This window comes from Pomacea canaliculata, linkage group LG1 (assembly GCF_003073045.1).
Source record: "Pomacea canaliculata isolate SZHN2017 linkage group LG1, ASM307304v1, whole genome shotgun sequence".
Classification (NCBI taxonomy): Eukaryota; Metazoa; Mollusca; class Gastropoda; order Architaenioglossa; family Ampullariidae; genus Pomacea; species Pomacea canaliculata.
In genome coordinates this window covers 40,889,024-40,908,354 of record NC_037590.1, presented here as the reverse complement: position 1 = coordinate 40,908,354, position 19,331 = coordinate 40,889,024, and the positions used below count along the sequence as shown (strand labels likewise).

Genomic DNA, 19,331 nt, shown 5'->3' with positions numbered 1-19,331 from the left:
GCTGAATGGATTTTACAAAATTTATTCAAATATGTGTTCTATAAATGATCACAGACAAGTTTGTGAAATAATGGGTAAAGCAAGTAATAACAATATTTACAAGTGTAACCTTTACAAATATTTTTAGACTGAAACTGCTGACTAGTTTTGAAAAGGTGACCATGACTGCAGTGAATTTATCTATCAGTTATGTGCAAATTGGGGAAAGAGGGGTGGTGTTTGAGACAAAACATTTACATCACTTACATAAATTTCACATTAAAGGCTACTAAATCAGTTCCATGAGCTTCTCATTTCTGGCAAACTCTGCAGTACCGCCATCTTTAAATACTGAAACATTACAGCAGTCTCAAACAAATGCATTCAACAAAATTCAGTATCCTTAAAGTGGCTGGTAGTTTTAGATCCACTTGTCACCGTAAATTTTAAAAGGGCCTAAAGTGCTGCTAAAATCAATTCTGACTTTCTAAGCTTAATAATAAAACTTAATAAATTCACTTTCTAAGTTAGACGTCCATGTGTTTGAGCCTGACTTTCCTATGCTACAAAGTAGTTAAACAGTAAAAAGGCAGAATGCTGTAGAGAAAGAAATGCATTTTAGTTAGGCTGTGTTCATGCACATTCCCTCTTCCTAATGTGCAGCAGCATTTAAAAAAAAAATCCATACTATGTTCCCAGAATAAGTATCATGCTACAGTGATAATTTCAGTTCTCTGATTAATAACTGGCTGGAATGTTAATCCAAACCCTGTATTACTAGGGATTAGTCAGTACTGAAGAACTAAGTATAAATCTGGCAATCACCTTTTTAAAGTAACCTACAGAGAACACATTTTTCATAATATGTAATGTGCTTTTTCTACCTCTAAACTATTCACACAAAGCCTAGCTGTTTAAGCCATGATTTTTGGATACATATTTAAATTTATTTCAGCCTAATGATAATTTATTTTTCTCACAAGTACTTTTTTTTGGAATCTCACATTAGTCAGGCTTTTTTTTTTGGGGGGGGGGCAGTCTGCAAAGTTTATATAGATACATGGTCTTTAAGGAAGCACAGAACCCAAAACTATGAGTTGAGATGTCGAAAAACCAAAATAATAAAAGAGGAAGCAAGGTAAAAAAATGAAATTCTTTCCTCTCACACACAGGTAAGTTACCGAGGGTAGACTGAATTCACAGCAAGTGCAAAATATGTAGACAATTTACCATTACCATTGTTCACTGGAAAACATTCTCCCATAAGAAATACTAGAGCTATGGAAACATACTGAATTATGCAGGTCAGGAGTCTTGTTAGAAGAAAACAAAAGAAACACATCAAACTTGAAAACAACAGGAGGAACAGTAATAGTTGGAAATAAATTTAAACATATATATATACACACACATACCAGAACTACATAGTACAAAGAGTTTTTATTTAACAAAAAATCACCTTATTTTCTGGTCTGAAAAAAGGTATTTGATGAGACTAATGGATTTCTCTGACCACCAATGCAGGAAATGTTCACAACACTCCATATCAACATGTAGTAAAAATATAGATTTCAAAAATTTTCTGATGGTACCAAAGTTAACAATGTAAAAAATGAGACCACATTTGGCTAATTCAAATGATAAATTCAACTCAAGCAGAATATTCAGCAGGTGTTTTACACGTGAGTGGGACTGGCAACCTATTATCTTTAACCACTGACCATATCTTTCACCAGGCATTTAAGCATGAAGACCCCCATACTTAAATAAATAATAAGATTGGTGCTGAGCAAAAAGTTGTACCCTGTTATCAGAAAGCTATGTTGATATAATGATAACTGACATTCCTTGTTCCACTGGCAAGGTTGTCTGACAGATTTAAACTTATTAACCTTTTTTTTCATATCAGGCATGTTACCAGAATATTAAAGTTGGAAGAATGTGATCATAAAAATAACAACAAAAATTATGATTATGAGCAGGAAGGTTTTCTTATCTTTGATATCAGCAAAAGTGGTTTAAAAGGCTCTAAATAGTACTCACAATAAAAGAAAAAAAAAGAAACCCCATGGCTTGCAAGTGCAGATATGTAGGGAAAAAAATTAAGCATGAATAGAGTTTTTAAAAAGTCCTAAAAATCTTTTATACGATTCAACAACCAACTTTCCCTTTAAAAATGCTTGAAATGCCACTTGCAAGACAGTGTTCCTACTCTTATGTAGGTATGATCCCTGCTTACACATCTCTGTGATCGCCCATGCTCGCACACGTATATATATACACACACACTCCTGTTTGCAGCCACCTTTTAAGGTGCAATGCATTTTGATTGCAACTGGACAAAATTTACAGGAGCAGAGGTCTGAATAAGGTCTTGACAAGAATGGGAAATTTCCAAGATATGCACCTCACAAACCCCTGTATCCCAGCATAAACAAGAAGGATTAATAAAAGCAATGGAACGAAGAAGATTGTGCTTCCATTTTAGATTTTTATATCTCTAGAATTGTAAGGAGATACTGCAACCTGGTTTCCGGTTATTTTGTATCTGAAATCAAGTATTTCTCGTCTAAACAGACCTCTGATCAGAGAGTTTTGTTGCTCAATGCCCAATTCACATATTCTTGCACACAGTCAAGCATGCATGCATACACAACCATTGTACATCCATCCACCAACATGTATGTGTGCGTGCAAGTATGCGCACATGCACGCACACAGTCATCAAGATGTTCTGTCAGTTTCCATCCTTAACAGAAAACGAGAAGAAAATCAATGAGGTGATGTCTGTGTTAAGACTAAACTCTCATTTCAGCAGCTATTTTATCCACACATCATATCCATGTTCATTTCAAGCTGTTTCTCATTGGTGACACGCACTTCTTCCTCATCTGCAATAATCAGAAGTGGTCCATTATCTTGAAGGAAGATGCACTCAACCTTGAAGCATCAAGTAAATTTGGGAACAAAAAAATTTAAGACATCAATGAAGATATCGCCCACCATATTTCAATGTTCACAGACTGGATGCAAATAACACTACATCGTCACTTCAAACCCTTTCCCCCCAAAAATGCTGACAAATGTAAACCTGGAGATATTTTTTCTGACTGCAAAGACATTATTTAAGGCACTGAAAAAAGAAATCTGATGTATGAACAAGAATTGCTGGAAATATTTCAGCCAAATAAGCCAAATAAAGTACTCTGATGTAAGAAAAACAAAAACCAATAACCATTTTTAACGAGAAGAAACAAAAATCACAGTCATATGTCATGCAAGATTAAAAGCAACAAGTACAGCTAAACAAACAAGCACCATCAATTAAAATATATAACCGTAATTCTTCTTGATGCAGATCAAATGGATGCAATACAAAATCAAAGTCATCTAGTTTACTTTCTACATCATACTACCACATATTTCTTGTGAATCTTACAGGTTCTGCTTTAGGATAATTTCTGTTGAGAATGTTTAAGGCAGCATAAAAATAATTCCAAATTAAAATATTGAACTCCCTGAGTAATAACTGTTGAAAGTTTCAATTGTGCTTTAAGCTGGATAAAATATAAAATAAAATCTCTAGTCAAATGTTATTTCAAGTTCCGTATGAACTTAAAAGTGTGTATGGTGGGGTTTTTTTGGCTAAGAAAATGGCTAATATGTTGATTGTACACAAACATGCATGCTGATCACCATCACCACAAATATCACCTTGATTTCTCATAAATCTGGAACAACACATAGTGCAAAGATATAAGAAATTAAACATAAGGCAAAACAACAAAATTGGTGAAAACAGGTAAGACACCAGGCAGCAAACCAAACTCAACTAAGGTCAACAAAAAATAATAACAAATATTGAAAAAAAATCATGACATTACATATATCAGATATCAGACTGCAGGAAACATAGGGCTTGAGATCTACACTCTCAATACTCTGTAAGTTAAAAAACAACTGTGGATAAACTATGCACAACTATACTTGTTTACAGTCGTAGCTAACATGAGGATCTGTGAATGATAACATGACTTATTTCCTGCAATAATATCTGGGAAGTAAACAAAATAGAACACGTAAGACCCATCTTTTTCCAGCAAACAATTCATACAAGTCACAGGCTCTACAATTTAATGCAAATGAGCAAAATGAAACACTGCTAAAAACAACAACAAAAAAACATGCATGAAGCCTTCAACACATGCAATGTAAACAAAAAAAACACCAGCATTTTAGATACATTCTCAAAACTACTGTCATAACTATCCATTGACTTTCAGTCATTTCATCTTAGTCTCACACACACATCATCAGTACTTAGGATGTGCACAACTAGCTGCCTTAGGACACAAGGGTTTTCTAGGATCACAGGGTTTCACTTGCCCTCTTTCACTTCTGGCAAGCGTCCAAACTTTGTTGAGTAGCCTTCATTACATTCAGTAAGAAAGTCCTCGATGGTTGAAAACAGATGTCGCCTTGTATTGATTCCAAGAATCCCATGGTTTTTGTCAGGATATACCTGCCAAAAAAGAAACACGAAAATAGATTTTTGTGAACCTATTAAAAAAACTCAAGAAATAAAAAAGAAAGTGCAAAAACACAAAGTTGTTAAAAAAGAACTTTCATATTTCACATGATCAGGTGGTGTTAATCCAGGAACATCACTGTATGCACATCTGCATAAACACACAAGTTCTTCCCCTTTTCTCTTCCTCCTCCATACCTACTGTTCGTACCCACTCTATTTTCACTCCCATGAATGCATGCACATTTAAATGCAGATTAGTGCGTGTGCCGAGGAGGAATTGTGGCCCTATGGTCCTCAAGGTGTAACAAAGACTAAACTATAAACTAAACTTGTGTGTGTGCACACTCATACACATCGGGTAGGCTTGTGGTGAGTGCACTTAAATGTGGAGCTGAAGGTTGCTAGCTGAAGGTTGCTATCTGAAGGCCTGCGGATGAAAACTTAAGTAAGGAAAGAGAGCAAAAGAAGAGGATTAAACTCTGCCATCCACTTGCTGTGTTCTACACACAGTGAACCACTGGTGCCCTGATGTCTACTAGACTAAGGAGATTCTTTATCTTCCATCTATGCTCTCTGACATACACTAAAAGCATACATATGTATGTACACACACACGTACATTTATACCCCTTCTCTAAATTTCCCAATCAGCCATAAACTCTCAATGCTTGTCTATCAGTGTACTATTTTATTACTCCTCTTAGCCTTACCATTGCTCTGAAGAGAACATTAGATTCTATCATCGCTTTCATCAACTGGCCGACTGCTGGAAATGAACATTATCTGTAACAGAGATTGATGTAGTGCAGTTTACTACAGGTATGTAATCATCTTATAACTGCTCATTGCTATGATCATTTGCTGACAACAAAATCCAACTGATTTCTTTTGGTTTGAGTACAGATCATTTTCAGTTTCTTGATTCCCATTGCATGATGCTGATTTCCTATAAAAAAATTTAAGGCTATAATTTTTGTAATTTTACAATCTTTTATAGTCAGTTGTCCTTTCACACTAGTCACATTGCCTAAACAATTTAGTTAAACAAGTTTATCAAAAAGTCTTACCATCTGCTGTTCCATGAATCAAAAGAAACCTAGAATTTTTTAACTTTTCTACATACTGGGATACATTGGCTTCCTGGAAAAAAACATTGAGTCGATAAACACCAAATGAAATGTACTTAAATGATAATAAGGAGGGTCATTCTAACTTTTCTAAGCTTGCATGGACATGTATCCGTGCATCCACACACATGGGCAGACTGAAACAGCCATAAATTCAGAGAAAAGCAACAGATAATCATTAAATTTATTTTACCAGTATCTGACATTGGTCTATGGGAGAAAAGGACAGGTGAAAACAAGACATGTTCATAGATAGAAAGATGGGCTGGGAAAAGCTTTCTGTAGCCTACTTACCTTATACCCTTGAAGATTATCATCTGCTCTTGGCATTCCCATATACCGCTCTGTGTATACTGAATCTGTAGGAATAGAAAGCAGTATATTATAGCCATAGAAAGTGATGCCTATGACTTGCTTCGAGAAATAACCAAACATTCAAGATCATTTGAAGCCTGTTTAATTAACAAGACCCTCTTAATCTCTATGTCATATGTCTGTCTTATGTTGGAATAACTGCATGACATTCAAACATGCTTTTTTACCTATATTAGCCCCATATGCCTGTCTCCTGGAGTAGCAGAATCACAACCACCACCCCACTCACCCCACCACCATCTGGGAGTAGTCATCTCCATTCAACCACTAGCAGTTACAGACAAAACATTCAACAATCTTCTCCTCAGCAATGTGAGCAACAATTAAAGCAAAAGCTGTTTATTCACCCACCATAGTATATCCAGTCTGTCACAGGGGCCACAGAAATACCACAGCGGTAGATATCACTGCTACGTCCCAGAGCTGTCACTGCAGCATACCCTCCATAAGACTGCAACAAATAATCAAAATTTTGGTTTTGGGGGACCTAATGTACCCAGTGATCGGTAACACTGAACACGATTGCTTGAACAGGTCATAAGTGCTTCCTCTAAGTGTTTTATCAGGTTCTGGCAATGTATCACACTGTAGATATATGTAAGGGTTTGTGTCAAGTAATTTTGAACCAGATATTTCCTGACTGCACTTTAAATAACATTACAGTGCATGGTGATATAGTCTCTGTAAACTGTGATAAATTAGAAATAATTTTAAATAAAAAAAAGCTGAGACCAATGATGGAATTTATCACATTAATTATCATGAGGAATGATTATGCAAAAGAAGATAATTACTCATGGAAGCAGAATGGAGAAGAGCATTGTACATTATTTGGTCAGTGGGACAAGGGGGCAAGGTCATATCCAGGTGCTGACACAGGGACCAACCTTATTTTGTCTGAGTTGAACTGAAAGCAAAATGCCTCTCAACCACCCCCTGAATTCATTGACCAGACTACCAGGAATTCACTAACCAAACTTGTAAACCAACCATTCCTACTAGAAAAGGTGGAGATAGCTGCATACTGTCTAAAGAAAGGAAAGTCACTTGACACTGAGAACATACCTGAAGAGCTGCTCAAGCAGGGTGGGAAAGAAACAACAATGGCCCTCATTGAAATAATCTGGGAATGCAAAAATTGCCCCCATGAGGTGGACAGAGGAAGAACTGGTTAGCAAACATGAGGGTAAGGATTGGTAATTTCATGCAGGACTACTTCTCAAGACAGGCTAAAAGGCAACCCTTTCAGTTACTACATCTGTCCAGTTGACTACCAGTACGAGCAGTCCAGCACAACTGTCATCTGGTAATGGTAGTCCAGCATAATTGTTTGTCAGCTGGTACATTTGTCCAGTTGTTCCCTCTGACTACAAGTACTAGCAGTCTCTAGCATAACTATTTGTCAACTGGTACCAATCAAAGGATTAATGAAATGAACAAATGACACAGGATAGCTTTCTTATCAATGTACTTACCCATCCCCAAATGGAGACTTTTGATGCATCAATATACTGATTAACTGTGACAACTCTGGAAAAATGAAACAAAATTATGTCAGGATAACCACCCCTTCCATATTATGCTAAATCAAAGTGCATGTATACTGCTGTATTAAGCATATCTGTATTTCTGTAACAGAAATCTGAGCTTCCAGTGAATTTTCTGAAAGAAAATAAATCCATACAAATGTACATGAAGCTGCATCTTGAACCATTTCACTGATACCTCCAAAAAAAAAAAAGAAGTTACATTAAAAGCATGTAAAGATGAAACTCTAGTTCAGAAACTAACTGCTCTTTTAATCCAAATAAGCTTGAAATAAAAACAGGTTGATATTTTTTGCAAGCATTTCAAGAATTCTCTTACTTGGTAGCTTTAATGGTGTCATCAACCTCAAATCTGCCGAGGTGCCGATAAACTGAATGCAACCAGCGCTGACCTCGTCCACCTGAGCCTCGTCCATCAACATACATTATCACCATATCTCGAGAGCTACACAGGTATGTCTCCCAGGCTATTTCATACATCATAGTAACCTTCTGAGTTCCTGGCCCTGCATATCTGAGAAACAAGTTAATCCAGTCTATTACTACTGGCCTTCTATTATGCCAAAGAGATTGCAAGCAAGAGGCATGCCTCACATAAAACTTATGCTGAAATTAAAACTACAAATATCTGAGACTTGCATTAACTACTCATGAAATAGTATATGTGTTAAAGTAAAAAAAATAAAGAATGAGTTTATTGTCTGAAAAGCAGAGATATACTAAAGTTTTCATACTTAAGAACCTTTACTTTGTATAAATATAATGACCAAAATATTTCATCAAACCCTGCTCCCACTTTTGTATACATATGATGAATATGTCTTTGTTATCTGCATGAATGATGTTTAAATAAATCTAAAGGTTTATCACAATAAAAACATTTCAAATGTATTCAACAGCAGGTACTTACACACTGACCAGAAGGGGATACAGAAGAATTTCTTCCTCCTTTAGAATACGTGGTAATAGCAGCTTTCCCCAAACCTCTGACAAACCACAATATTCCTTTTACACACCAAGCCGTACATTTTTCCACCGATTACAATGTCACACTAATTTCAATTATTCCTGAAGCAATACATCCAAACTCTATGACAAATGTTAGTTATTCTTGTGACATGATATTCCACTGAATTCTAGTAAAATATTTCTGTGACAGACCAAAGAATACTTATACATTTTTTCCCATGTATCTGTTTCTAAATAATCCCTGTGTCAAAGATGACTGCATAAGACTCATTAATCCTCTCTCCTCCAACTCATTATAACCTGATTCTCTCTCACACACACAGATTGCTAAATATGCATTCAAACATACACATGTAAAGCACTTACTTTCTTTGGTATCAAGTTCAACCTGGAAGTACTTCTCTCTGGGCATGGCTCTTGTTGCTATTAGACTGGCAAAAGCTGTGTTGTTCTCCAGTCTGTTCACTGTTGACAGTGCGATTTTGAAACTTCTTAATCTGATCACTATTGATTCCCAGTTGCAATGAGAATAACAAAAATGTATGCCTTTTCTCTGACTCTGTTTAAGACTGCATGGTTAAAAATGTTCTTGCTTAGAGTTGTGCTACATGAAAGCCTCTAGCATTCATAACTTCTGAGCATCTCAAAAATTGCTCTGGGTCCTTTTGAAATTAAAAATACATTTAAACTGTTCCATCTAGAAAATGTTTGAAATATTTTAACCTTAAGATTTTAGTAATTGTATTATGAAAAAAATTTTCAAAATGATTTCTTTCAAAATTATTTATAAAGATTATCTTATCTCCCTTGCACTTCTCATGACACAAACTATTTCAGGGTAACAAGCAGTAGCAATGCAGGTGAAACCAAGAGACTGCTATTTATGATTTTGACACACCCATGTCTGATAGTGCACCAGGTCACTTAGTACACACATTAACAGGCCAATGAGCAAAGAGTAGCAAGAATACAAACGGAAACAGACTGCATGCAGCCAAGAGAAGCTACACGTAAAAAAACTCACACTCAGCCTTCTGATGCGGTGAGCGCAGGCTGAAGTATGGTATTCCTGGGCCCAAGCAGGACAGAATGTAGTAGTTGGTGCTTGGACTAAAGCTAGCTGACACATATTGGCAGCGCGCCTCGTCCAGGTCACACGTCAAACAGGTCACCTGTCTGCTGCTTTTGTTTACACTGTAAAACATAATTCTTACATTAACAGCTATATGTACAAATGTTTCTTCTGAAAAGGGAATGCCCATGCAATTTACTAAATGTGAAAATATTGCTGCTATTTGTAAATTGTGATAACACATTTGCAGTTGTATGAACAATTGCTGAAATGTTTCTGTCTACTTAAATAAATACTCTCAGTTCTCAAACAAATGGAAAAGCATAATCACTATAACTTTGCTGCTTGTATCTTACCTGTATAGGTGCCGTTCTCTTGGATCCCCACCTGTTCCAATGAAGTACCTGTTAGGTAACAAATCCAATTTGTCCATTATTTCCTTTCTGATGTATATATATATATCAAAAAACCAAAAACAAAACAAAAGCTGTTATTAGCCTTAATCTAGATATGACAGGTGAAATCATTTATTAGTTTGTGATATATCAAACTGAAAGTTTTTGGAAAAGATTTAGTAATGAAACTCTCTAGAATACCCTTTAAAAAAAATAGTGCAGTGACCAAAGTCCAATTAATGAAACCCAAAAGTATTAGAAATAATTTACTCTTTCAGGATGTTATAGATTGTTCATCTTGTTACTGGTCATCATCCAAGTGGCGACTTATTTTGATGAGTTAAAAAAAGAACTTTCACACCATCTGCAGAATTTTTGCATCCTATCTACAAACAACCTCCCCTTTCTCCCTTTTTTTTTGCTTGTATTAACTCAGTAATGTTGCAACTCCATTTTCATCTGTATTAGACGTTACTTTTGTCTTGAGTAGCACTTGAATATCAAGTACATCAATTATGAATATTCAGACAAGCATTTAGTGTAAGTAAAAGACTAAATGTGTCACAAAGAGATCAGCTCACACAGACTGATGTTCTGGGTCATATGCTAGAACAGCTGTCACCTCCCAAGGCTCAAGCATCAGGAAAGATTTCCTGTCTGAGTTAGCACTGCCTGCTCCCTGAAAGCAGATTACAAATATGCTTATGTCCTACATCATGCCATAAACAGCCAGGCAGTTAGAATTTTTACCTTTAAAGGAATGCAAAATATCAATCCTATTTTTTTTCAATCCATTATTCCTACTTATGTTTTCAAAACAATAAGAACTGTAGAAAAGCAGAAGAAAATAAATAGCAAAACAAGAAAGAAAATGGGAAACAAAGAATCTTTCCCTGCAGAAGGTACTTTCCATTTTACAAAAGTATTTTAGAGTAGCTAGAAGACCAACAAAATGCAGTTTAACAATGATATTCCAAAGACAATACTCAAACCGCTCTCACATACAATTTGAACCATTGCTACATTGGTGAAGTAGCCAAGATCAGCATCTCGTTGTGGCAATACCAAGAAGTAAGTTTGTCCATCTGGTGCAAAAACAGGTGGAGCCATCTGAAAACAATTTTGTCATCACTATCAGCAAAACAGTGAATAATGGAAAGTGAATAATAATCTACAAACATTTGCGATTCAGAAAATAATAATAAAGAACAAATCACTAAACTCTTACAAATATAATATGGAGCCCATATATATTTATATATATAAAACATAATAATGCACATACATACATAGCCATACCCAACATCTAACTCACACGCACACCTACACCTTCTCACAGATACACCTGCTGAAAAGAATGCCAGGTAATCTAAGATAGGCCAACAAGTCCTTGTGCCTTTTATTCAGGATGGTGATGACTGCTGGCACAAAGAACTCTGATAGACATTTTTTTGCGTACATGGTACTTTGCAGTGCCTGCCCAAGGGCAACTGTTGAAAGTTGGGATGGAGAGAGAGGCTGCAAGTGATCTGAAGCGATATTATATGCCATCCTTCGGACGGCATGATGGTACAAGTCACAAAGTGGCAGCTGTCGTGTTCCAATAATACTATTTGCCTGGGGAATGGATCTGGCCAGCCTTGCCTTTGACGAGGAGGTGACCACACCAGTAGACGATGTTATATATGAGAACACTTGAATGGAATGTCAGCATGTGGCCAGCTCTCTGCACTTCACATTACCAGGCCAAGAATATGCTAATAGTACTTCCTCTCATTGAAAAAACACATGTGCATGCACATGCACACACACACACGCAAAACTCCAAAATAGTGTACTTACCACATTTGCCCATCCATCATGCACCACATCTTCAAAGCTCTGAAAACAAGTTATTTTACATCTTTCACTATACAAATCTAGCAGTGTAGTTTGAAAAAAATTCAACACCTAACAAAAATATATATGACTCTTTTGAATGTACACTTAAGAAACTATTACAAAAGAAATAATAAACAATAATGAATTTCTCATCAAGATAATTGTTTTCAATAAAAGGCCAAAAATAAACTACTGACAATTTGGCAGCTTCCTCCACTATGGACATCGCAGATGGTGACATATGAATGGTTTTGAGCTCGATTCATCCAGGCCACCAGGACAGAATCGTTCTTTCTCCATGTCACTGTTGTCAGGTAATATTCCCTTCACAAAAGCATAATTGTGGAAGACTACAAATAACCATGGGCATAATTCTCCTGATTTTGATTCTACAAGTTAAACAGGTGTATTCTCAATTCAGGCAGCGACACCCCTAAACATTTAATGGATACATCTCACTGAGAGAGACACTGAAAAGGAAACATTTTGGCTAATAAAGGGGTTAAGCAGAAAGTTAAGGTTTTGTTTTTACTTCAACTGAAATCCAGCAAATTTTCTTTAACCGCACCAATCTATTTGAACAAACAAACATTTCATAAATTTGTCTATTATAGCTTATGTGATGAAGCTACTCTTTTGCAAATATTACACTTAAAACATTCCTGATGCAGATATTTAGAACAAAGCAAGGAGACTAGACTTACTTTCCTTGGAATTCTGGAGGCATCAGGTCTATTGTCTTCTTGTCACTGAGCCGCACAACTTTCAGCTGGAAGGTAGGGTTTGGATACCCTGGCTGCAACATTAGATTGCTATGTTCGATGATGACATACAGAGTTCCAGCCCCAGCAGTAACTTTTTAGTAATGCAGCAGTAACTACTGGCTAGCTTGTACTTGTGATGCTGAGCAGAGCTCACCAGCCTAAGTTCAGATTCTTTTTTTTCTTTCTATGCACGAAAGTGATCATAAAGCCCACCTCCCCTTTAGAAGTATGCAAACACTAATGTTGACAAAATTTTCATTAATGCTGCAGTTGTTTTTAACATGTCTGAGTGCTAATATGCCTAATACTTTCATGTATCTCTTGGTTTTATATGCTCCATACAAATGATATCACAAATGCACAAGAGAATTAAAATGCCTAATATTAGAAAATGATTGGCAATCCAAGAATTACCTTTGGATAAGCAATGGGCCTGGAATCTGTGTAGGCTGAGTCGTATTCTCCATATTCCATGTAGGTGAAGCGTCGCACTTGTGTGTCATTGAATACAGCATAGCATAGATAAGTACCATCAGGTGACCACCACATAGCATTATCAGAGCCCAAGATTTCCTCTGTGATCATAAAAAAGCAGACTTTTGCCAATGACTAAAACTGTGCTGATTTCTTTATGGGTTTTCAAACTTCCTAAAATGAGGGAGAAACCTGCACCAATGAAAACATCTCAACAAGTAAATAAATAATTTTTAAAAAACCCAAACAGTTCAATTTATAGAAAGGAAGACATGATTGCTATGCAGAATTATAGGGTATAGTTTATTTAAAACCAAGCTCCTACCTTACAAAGAAAAAAATCCATAATGAAGACCTTATTATAATGCAGTAGGAAAGAAGAAACATTACACGAAGAGCAAACAAGAATATCAAAATGTGAGGCAACAAGAAACCTGAGCAGTACAGATTATTATCTCATTGGAATGTGAGATGAATGAATTATTGTGCAAAAAATGGAATATAAGTGGAGGGCAAAGATGATTGTACAGCTCAAAGGAGGAAAATTTTGTGATTTACACCACAGAAATAAAAACTTGTTATGTCAGCACAAAAATTATTTGACAACTGAAACACAGTTTTAAGACGACCCTCACTTACCCTCATACACCCAGTCTGGAATGCCATTGTAGATTTCCCCATCCTTGCCAGATGTGGTTAAAGTCTGAATTGGAACATCATGTGCTGCAGTGTAGTAATAGATGTTGTTGTTCTGCACCAGAACCTGATAACACATTTAAAGTTAGAAAAAAAAATTCTTTGTACATATTTAAAATAGTTTCTAGCAACCAATATGTTGTTTATATAAATAAAAACCTAGTAGTATGCACTGAAAAATGGAATTAAAAGATAAAATATAGCCAAATATAACAGACTGCTCATATAAGGAGTGCAGATGACAGACCAGACCAATTTTGAGGTCAGCCTGCAAGATACAATGATTGGTTATGAAAAAACAGAGGAAAAACATCTAAATTTTAAACCTTCACCTGTGAAGATAAACACCAGAGACTGTAAACATACCAAAGCATTTCCAGCTGTTGACCATCCAGCAAACTGAAGAGGACGAGTTTCATCAGGGCCCTTGACCTTGTATTCTTCTCTAGAAACCAACCACAAACAAACAAAGTCCAGAAAAGTTGATAATCACTCATTTAGTGCAAAGCTTTCTGCCATGTATACTTTTGTCTTTAAAAGAACTCCATCTGTCCTACAAAATGGAGATGAATTTAATCAAGAAAGCTAGCATCCAACTGTGTTTGTGGCCCACAGACAAATAGGTGCAATGAGCTGATGGCAAAGAAAAACAGGTCATCTTAAAGGGAAGGAAAAATAATTTAGTAAATAAAAACATAAGGTTTGACACAGGACAGAGATGAAAAATATTTAAAATAAAAAAAAGCTTTTTGAAGTTACAATGGTGAGACCTCAAAGCAACACCTTGAAGCAAGCAAGTCAGAAATGTGAACTCCAGGGAATAAGCCTTTTAGATACAAACATAAGTGTACAACACCAATAATCAAATACAAACATGAATATACAGTACCAATGTATAAAAACTTGAGTATACAACACCAATAATTAGGTTATTTTTTCTGTACCATTGTATGTTGGCCCAATAATTTATTTCCCCCTCCCTCCCCTCCCCTCATATCAGTCATGGGCACGAGCTTACCAAAATAAAGCAACTGTCATGAAACCCAGACAATAACAATGTAAACATTGAAATAAACAAGAGCAATAAATAAGGACACATATGTATTTTTAGACAGCGAAAATAGAAGAACGGTGGAATACTTTCATAAAAACTCACTTTGTGTATCAATTTTAACCACTGTATACAATGCCAGAGAAGAATGACGGTAAACCTGAAAACAGCAAAAAATCTAACATTCACTGTGCTCAAAATTTCTCAAATTCATTTCCTGCAAAATATTTGCCATACAGTTTTTTTTAAATTATATCTCAAAGATTTTTCTTTTTGGAAAAAAGGGGATTACGCCAGCTCACTCTATCTGTTATTTTGTTTCAAAGTAATCTGTGATCCAATCTTTTGCTCTGACAAAGAAAATGTCTTTGTTTCATAATTCCAGCTTTGCTTAATTCAATAAAAAGATCAAAGTTACTAAAAGTCTGTAGCAATTTTACTGCATTCATTATGTTAGACAATGTTCGTGTGTGTTTTCTGACCATACTTATAAACACCCCTTCCAGCTAGCAAAAGCCTTGTGGAATAAGCATTAAGCATTCTCTTCGTAAAATGTACAAACCTCCAAATTCATGCTAAAAGTTTTCATGTATGTGTACATTTGAGTGTATTTCCTCAAAAATTATGCATATGTAGGGTCTATATTTTCATAAGAGGTTATATTATTAGATCCAAACTTTAGCTGCATTCATGAAAAACAGTTTATCCCCATTACACTTCACAATGCTTTGCACTACCCTACCTGCTGGGCATCATGTTTCAGCAGCAGGTACTGTTCATCAGCTGACAACCAGAAAGCATCTGTGTCTAGCTGCCTCTGTTCAAAACACACACATACACATATTTAAACACAAATAAAAGGTTTTTATTTACATTTAGCATTACTATTCAAGTTTATGTTGTTTCAAAGGAAAATATATTCTGATATTTCTTCTTCCACTGCTTTTCAAATGACCATGCATCTCACTTCTACCCTGCACTGCCAGCAATCGTGAATAACAAACAACGTAAATGTTCTGGGCAACAGGCAGAGGCGGCGTTAGGGGGTGGCAAATGGGGCGGCTGCCCCAGGCCCCGCTCTCGAAGGGGCCCCGCGCTTCAGCCCCGAGGTCATCTTTCTGACTTATTGCTAGCTGTGTTAAACAAGTTGTGACCAAAAATTGACGTTCAGTAAACACTTTTAAGTTCTAATTAAGCAAATTATTGAACCCATGTCTTAACTTTAAACCCGGCAATAATAACAAGCAGTTTATTAAATCAAATCAAATCAGACTTTATTGTCTGTCGAGGAGACCCCAAGACAGAAATTTTTCTTTTGCTCACACGGGCGGGCATACATACTCATACAGACATTTAACGCACTCATAATCACTACTATCTTGTTCATCACCTGCAGGCAAACAACATTACAAATTGTCATCTATGTCATCTATTGGCCTGTGACAGAAATCCCTGCATTTCATTAATTATTTAGATTGAGAGCTCGTCTTATTTGTGCGAAAGAGAGCGCACATTCAACAAGGTGATGGCTGATAATGGATGTCAGCACCCTCTTCTCTTCAGACTGTGTTTGATTCCTCCTAAATCCTTGTGGCTTTATTTAGGATGGTGATGGCTGCTGGCACGAAGGACCTCTGGTAGGCAGCTTTCCGTACAGGTGGCACTTTACAGCGCCTGCCTGGGGCAACAGCTGGAAGTTGGGATGGAGAGGGTGCGTTAGGTCCGAAATGATGTTATGTGCCATCCTTCTGACTGCATGAAGGTACAAGTCAGAAAGTGGCAGCTGTGATGTACCAATAATTTTATTGGCCTGGTGGATGACTCTGGCCAGCCTTGCCTTGTCTTTGACTAGGAGGTGACCATACCATGCAGCGATGTTGAATGACAGGATGCTCTCATCAAGAGACCTGTACACAGTCTCCAGCACCCCAGAGCTGACATTGAAGCTGCAGAGTCTCCTCAGAAGGTACAGCCGTTGCTGGGCCTGTCTGTACACTTGGTTCACGTGATCACTAAATGAGAGCCTCCTGTCGATCACTGTACCAAGGTACCTAAACACAGCAGCCCTCTGCACCTTAAGTTATCGTCACCATATTATTTTGCTTTAAGAAAAAGCTACTGTCACAAGCGGTGGGAAAGGTTACCAACAATTAAAACACTAAATTCGTGCGTTATTTCGCGAAATTGATCCAGCCTATCTAACTGTATATAAATCAGTGCTTCCGGCATCACATCAATAGGGATATTGATACACGTACTCCACTACCCCAGCCCTGCGCAGATGGTCGGCCCCAGGCCCCGCGTATTCCTAACGCCGCCTCTGGCAACAGGAAATAGTTTCTGTAAAGTTAATTTTGATTTATTGCTAGCTGTTATAATGTCTGCTAAAGCTGCCAGTTCTGAAGCCTTGTATATATATATATCTCACAGTAGACAGCAGTCACTTAACCTTCCTGGAATTAGCCCTGAGCTTACTCAGGCTTGGAATTCTGTGTAAAAAGGGTTAACTCCAGTGCTGCTAGGGATTGACGCTTCATCTGGGATCCAATCAGGATGCTTAGTTTTTTTTATAAAATTCCAAGACTGAGTTAATGCTATTTGGATGTTTGGATGTGGAAGTCCACACATGACAGCAAGTTTGATACTGAGCACATGAGGACAGACAACTCCCCTCCACCTGCATTCTTACAGTTGAATAACACACGGTCAGACAGTGAGACTGGATCTTTAGCAAATCTGTGCATGCAGCTTCATTTGAGGTTTTCTTGACAAATTTCATGGAATGTTTTCAACCTTTGGCAGTAGGACAAGGGGAAATAAATCTTATAGTACCTGAACTAATCAGATCCTGTTGCTTTTCTTACATTACAGACTTATGGGTTGTTGGAAAATTAGGACTGTTAGACATAAACCATAAGGTCTGATGGAGGAAGGCTGGCAGAGATACTATACTGAGTTGGAGATTAAAGATACTTACAAAGGTCGTATTATCCAGAATCATCCTAGATGAGTTGGTGCTGCAGTTAAACAACCGCAATGCACCATCATCATCGCGATATAGGAAACGATCCCCTATAAAAAAAAATATTTTTCAGTCAAATGTACACAAAATACTATTAAAAGTACTAAACATATCTAGGTTCATCATTCATATTTTAGTACGGTACTTCAGCAGCAGGCCTAGTCTAACAAACTTTGGTGTGACAGGATGAAAAGCAATAATTACACTTTAAGATCATTCAAAAGGCATAAAGTCTGAGATCACCGATTTTTTCCTTGTTACTCTCCTTCACAGATATTAAGCAGGCTAATATGATGTCATGTTCTGGGTTTTTTCCCACGACTTATGGAGTCTTGGAAATTTGCAAAGATGGTCAACTTTTTATATGAGCATGTGTAGCAGTCAATATAAGTCCTTAATGGTGAGATTATTACTGTTTAGGCCCAATGACAGCCTAGGCTGCTAATGCTTGAAATCAGGAGGAAGGTTGGCAGTTTTATGATTTCCTGAAAATTCATATTTGCAACAATCTTTAATAAACTGTGGGTGGCTCTCTGTTCTAGTGGTGCCTTGAACTCTCAAAAACAAAACAAACAGCTTCTGGCATGTGAACTGCAGCGATGTTTGCCCAGTGAAGGTCATCTTGCACAAAAGGCAACATTTTCTGTTTAATCAATGCATTTAAGTTTGAATTAAGTTTGTCTTACCTTTAAGCCACATAGCGTTAAACATCTTGGGCCTAAGGGACTTGTCCAAATAGTCATTGAGTGTAAATTTCTCTCCATAGTACTCATTCTCAGGTTCTGTAAAATTAGAATATTGATGAATAAATGCTAGAATCTGAGTAAAATTAGCATAATAATCTTGGCGAATAAATACTAGAACTCGAGAGTAAAATTAGCATAATAGTCTTGGTTAAAAATAAATGCTGTTTATCTGCTATCTGTTCTTTTCACTTGTATCCACTGCGCAGAAAGCGCAATCTACCGTGCCTATGATGCTGCACAGTATAAGTACCCATTATAATAATAGAACTTGAATAATGGGTACTTATAATGCGCAGCATCACCAGCACTCTCTGCACAGTGAATATAAGAGAAAAGAACAGATAGAGGATAAACAAGTCGATAAAGAGTGTCCTAAAACATAATTGCATTTTCAGGGCCAAACAGCATTTACACATGAAAGGTCAGTATTTCCAAGAATGGTTTATGATGAAGGATGTACGGTACAGTGGCATTTATGGCTCATCACTACATGCAAAGGCTATCATTAAAGTCTAACCCAAGAACTCATCACAGACTGCTGCAAAAAGAGATAAAGTATCACAAAAACATATTCCACTACTGTTGACCAAAAAACACAAAATTTGTTGATGTTTTTCTCCAAATCACACACTTATTTGTTGAAAGACAGAAGACAACATACGTACCCAAGCTTGATGAAAGACAATGTCTGTTAGTTTAGAT

At 36.7% G+C, this 19,331-nt stretch overlaps 1 protein-coding gene across 1 annotated transcript in view; it reads right to left on the bottom strand.

The window, feature by feature from the left end:
* Positions 1-2: 2 nt before the first annotated feature.
* The window catches only part of LOC112561372 (dipeptidyl peptidase 4-like), a 131,796-nt gene continuing 112,467 nt past the window's right edge, over positions 3-19,331 (bottom strand). Inside the window, 25 exon segments of the mRNA XM_025233830.1 lie at positions 3-2,870; positions 4,366-4,501; positions 5,221-5,270; positions 5,273-5,293; positions 5,578-5,650; positions 5,932-5,996; positions 6,364-6,463; positions 7,488-7,542; positions 7,879-8,073; positions 8,470-8,545; positions 8,895-8,993; positions 9,553-9,722; positions 9,957-10,004; positions 10,577-10,674; positions 11,001-11,105; positions 11,838-11,876; positions 12,074-12,200; positions 12,581-12,672; positions 13,055-13,215; positions 13,754-13,877; positions 14,177-14,298; positions 14,967-15,021; positions 15,604-15,678; positions 17,839-17,933; positions 18,570-18,665. Coding sequence (XP_025089615.1) covers positions 2,803-2,870; positions 4,366-4,501; positions 5,221-5,270; positions 5,273-5,293; positions 5,578-5,650; positions 5,932-5,996; positions 6,364-6,463; positions 7,488-7,542; positions 7,879-8,073; positions 8,470-8,545; positions 8,895-8,993; positions 9,553-9,722; positions 9,957-10,004; positions 10,577-10,674; positions 11,001-11,105; positions 11,838-11,876; positions 12,074-12,200; positions 12,581-12,672; positions 13,055-13,215; positions 13,754-13,877; positions 14,177-14,298; positions 14,967-15,021; positions 15,604-15,678; positions 17,839-17,933; positions 18,570-18,665 — 2,345 coding nt within the window. The 3' untranslated portion in view covers positions 3-2,802.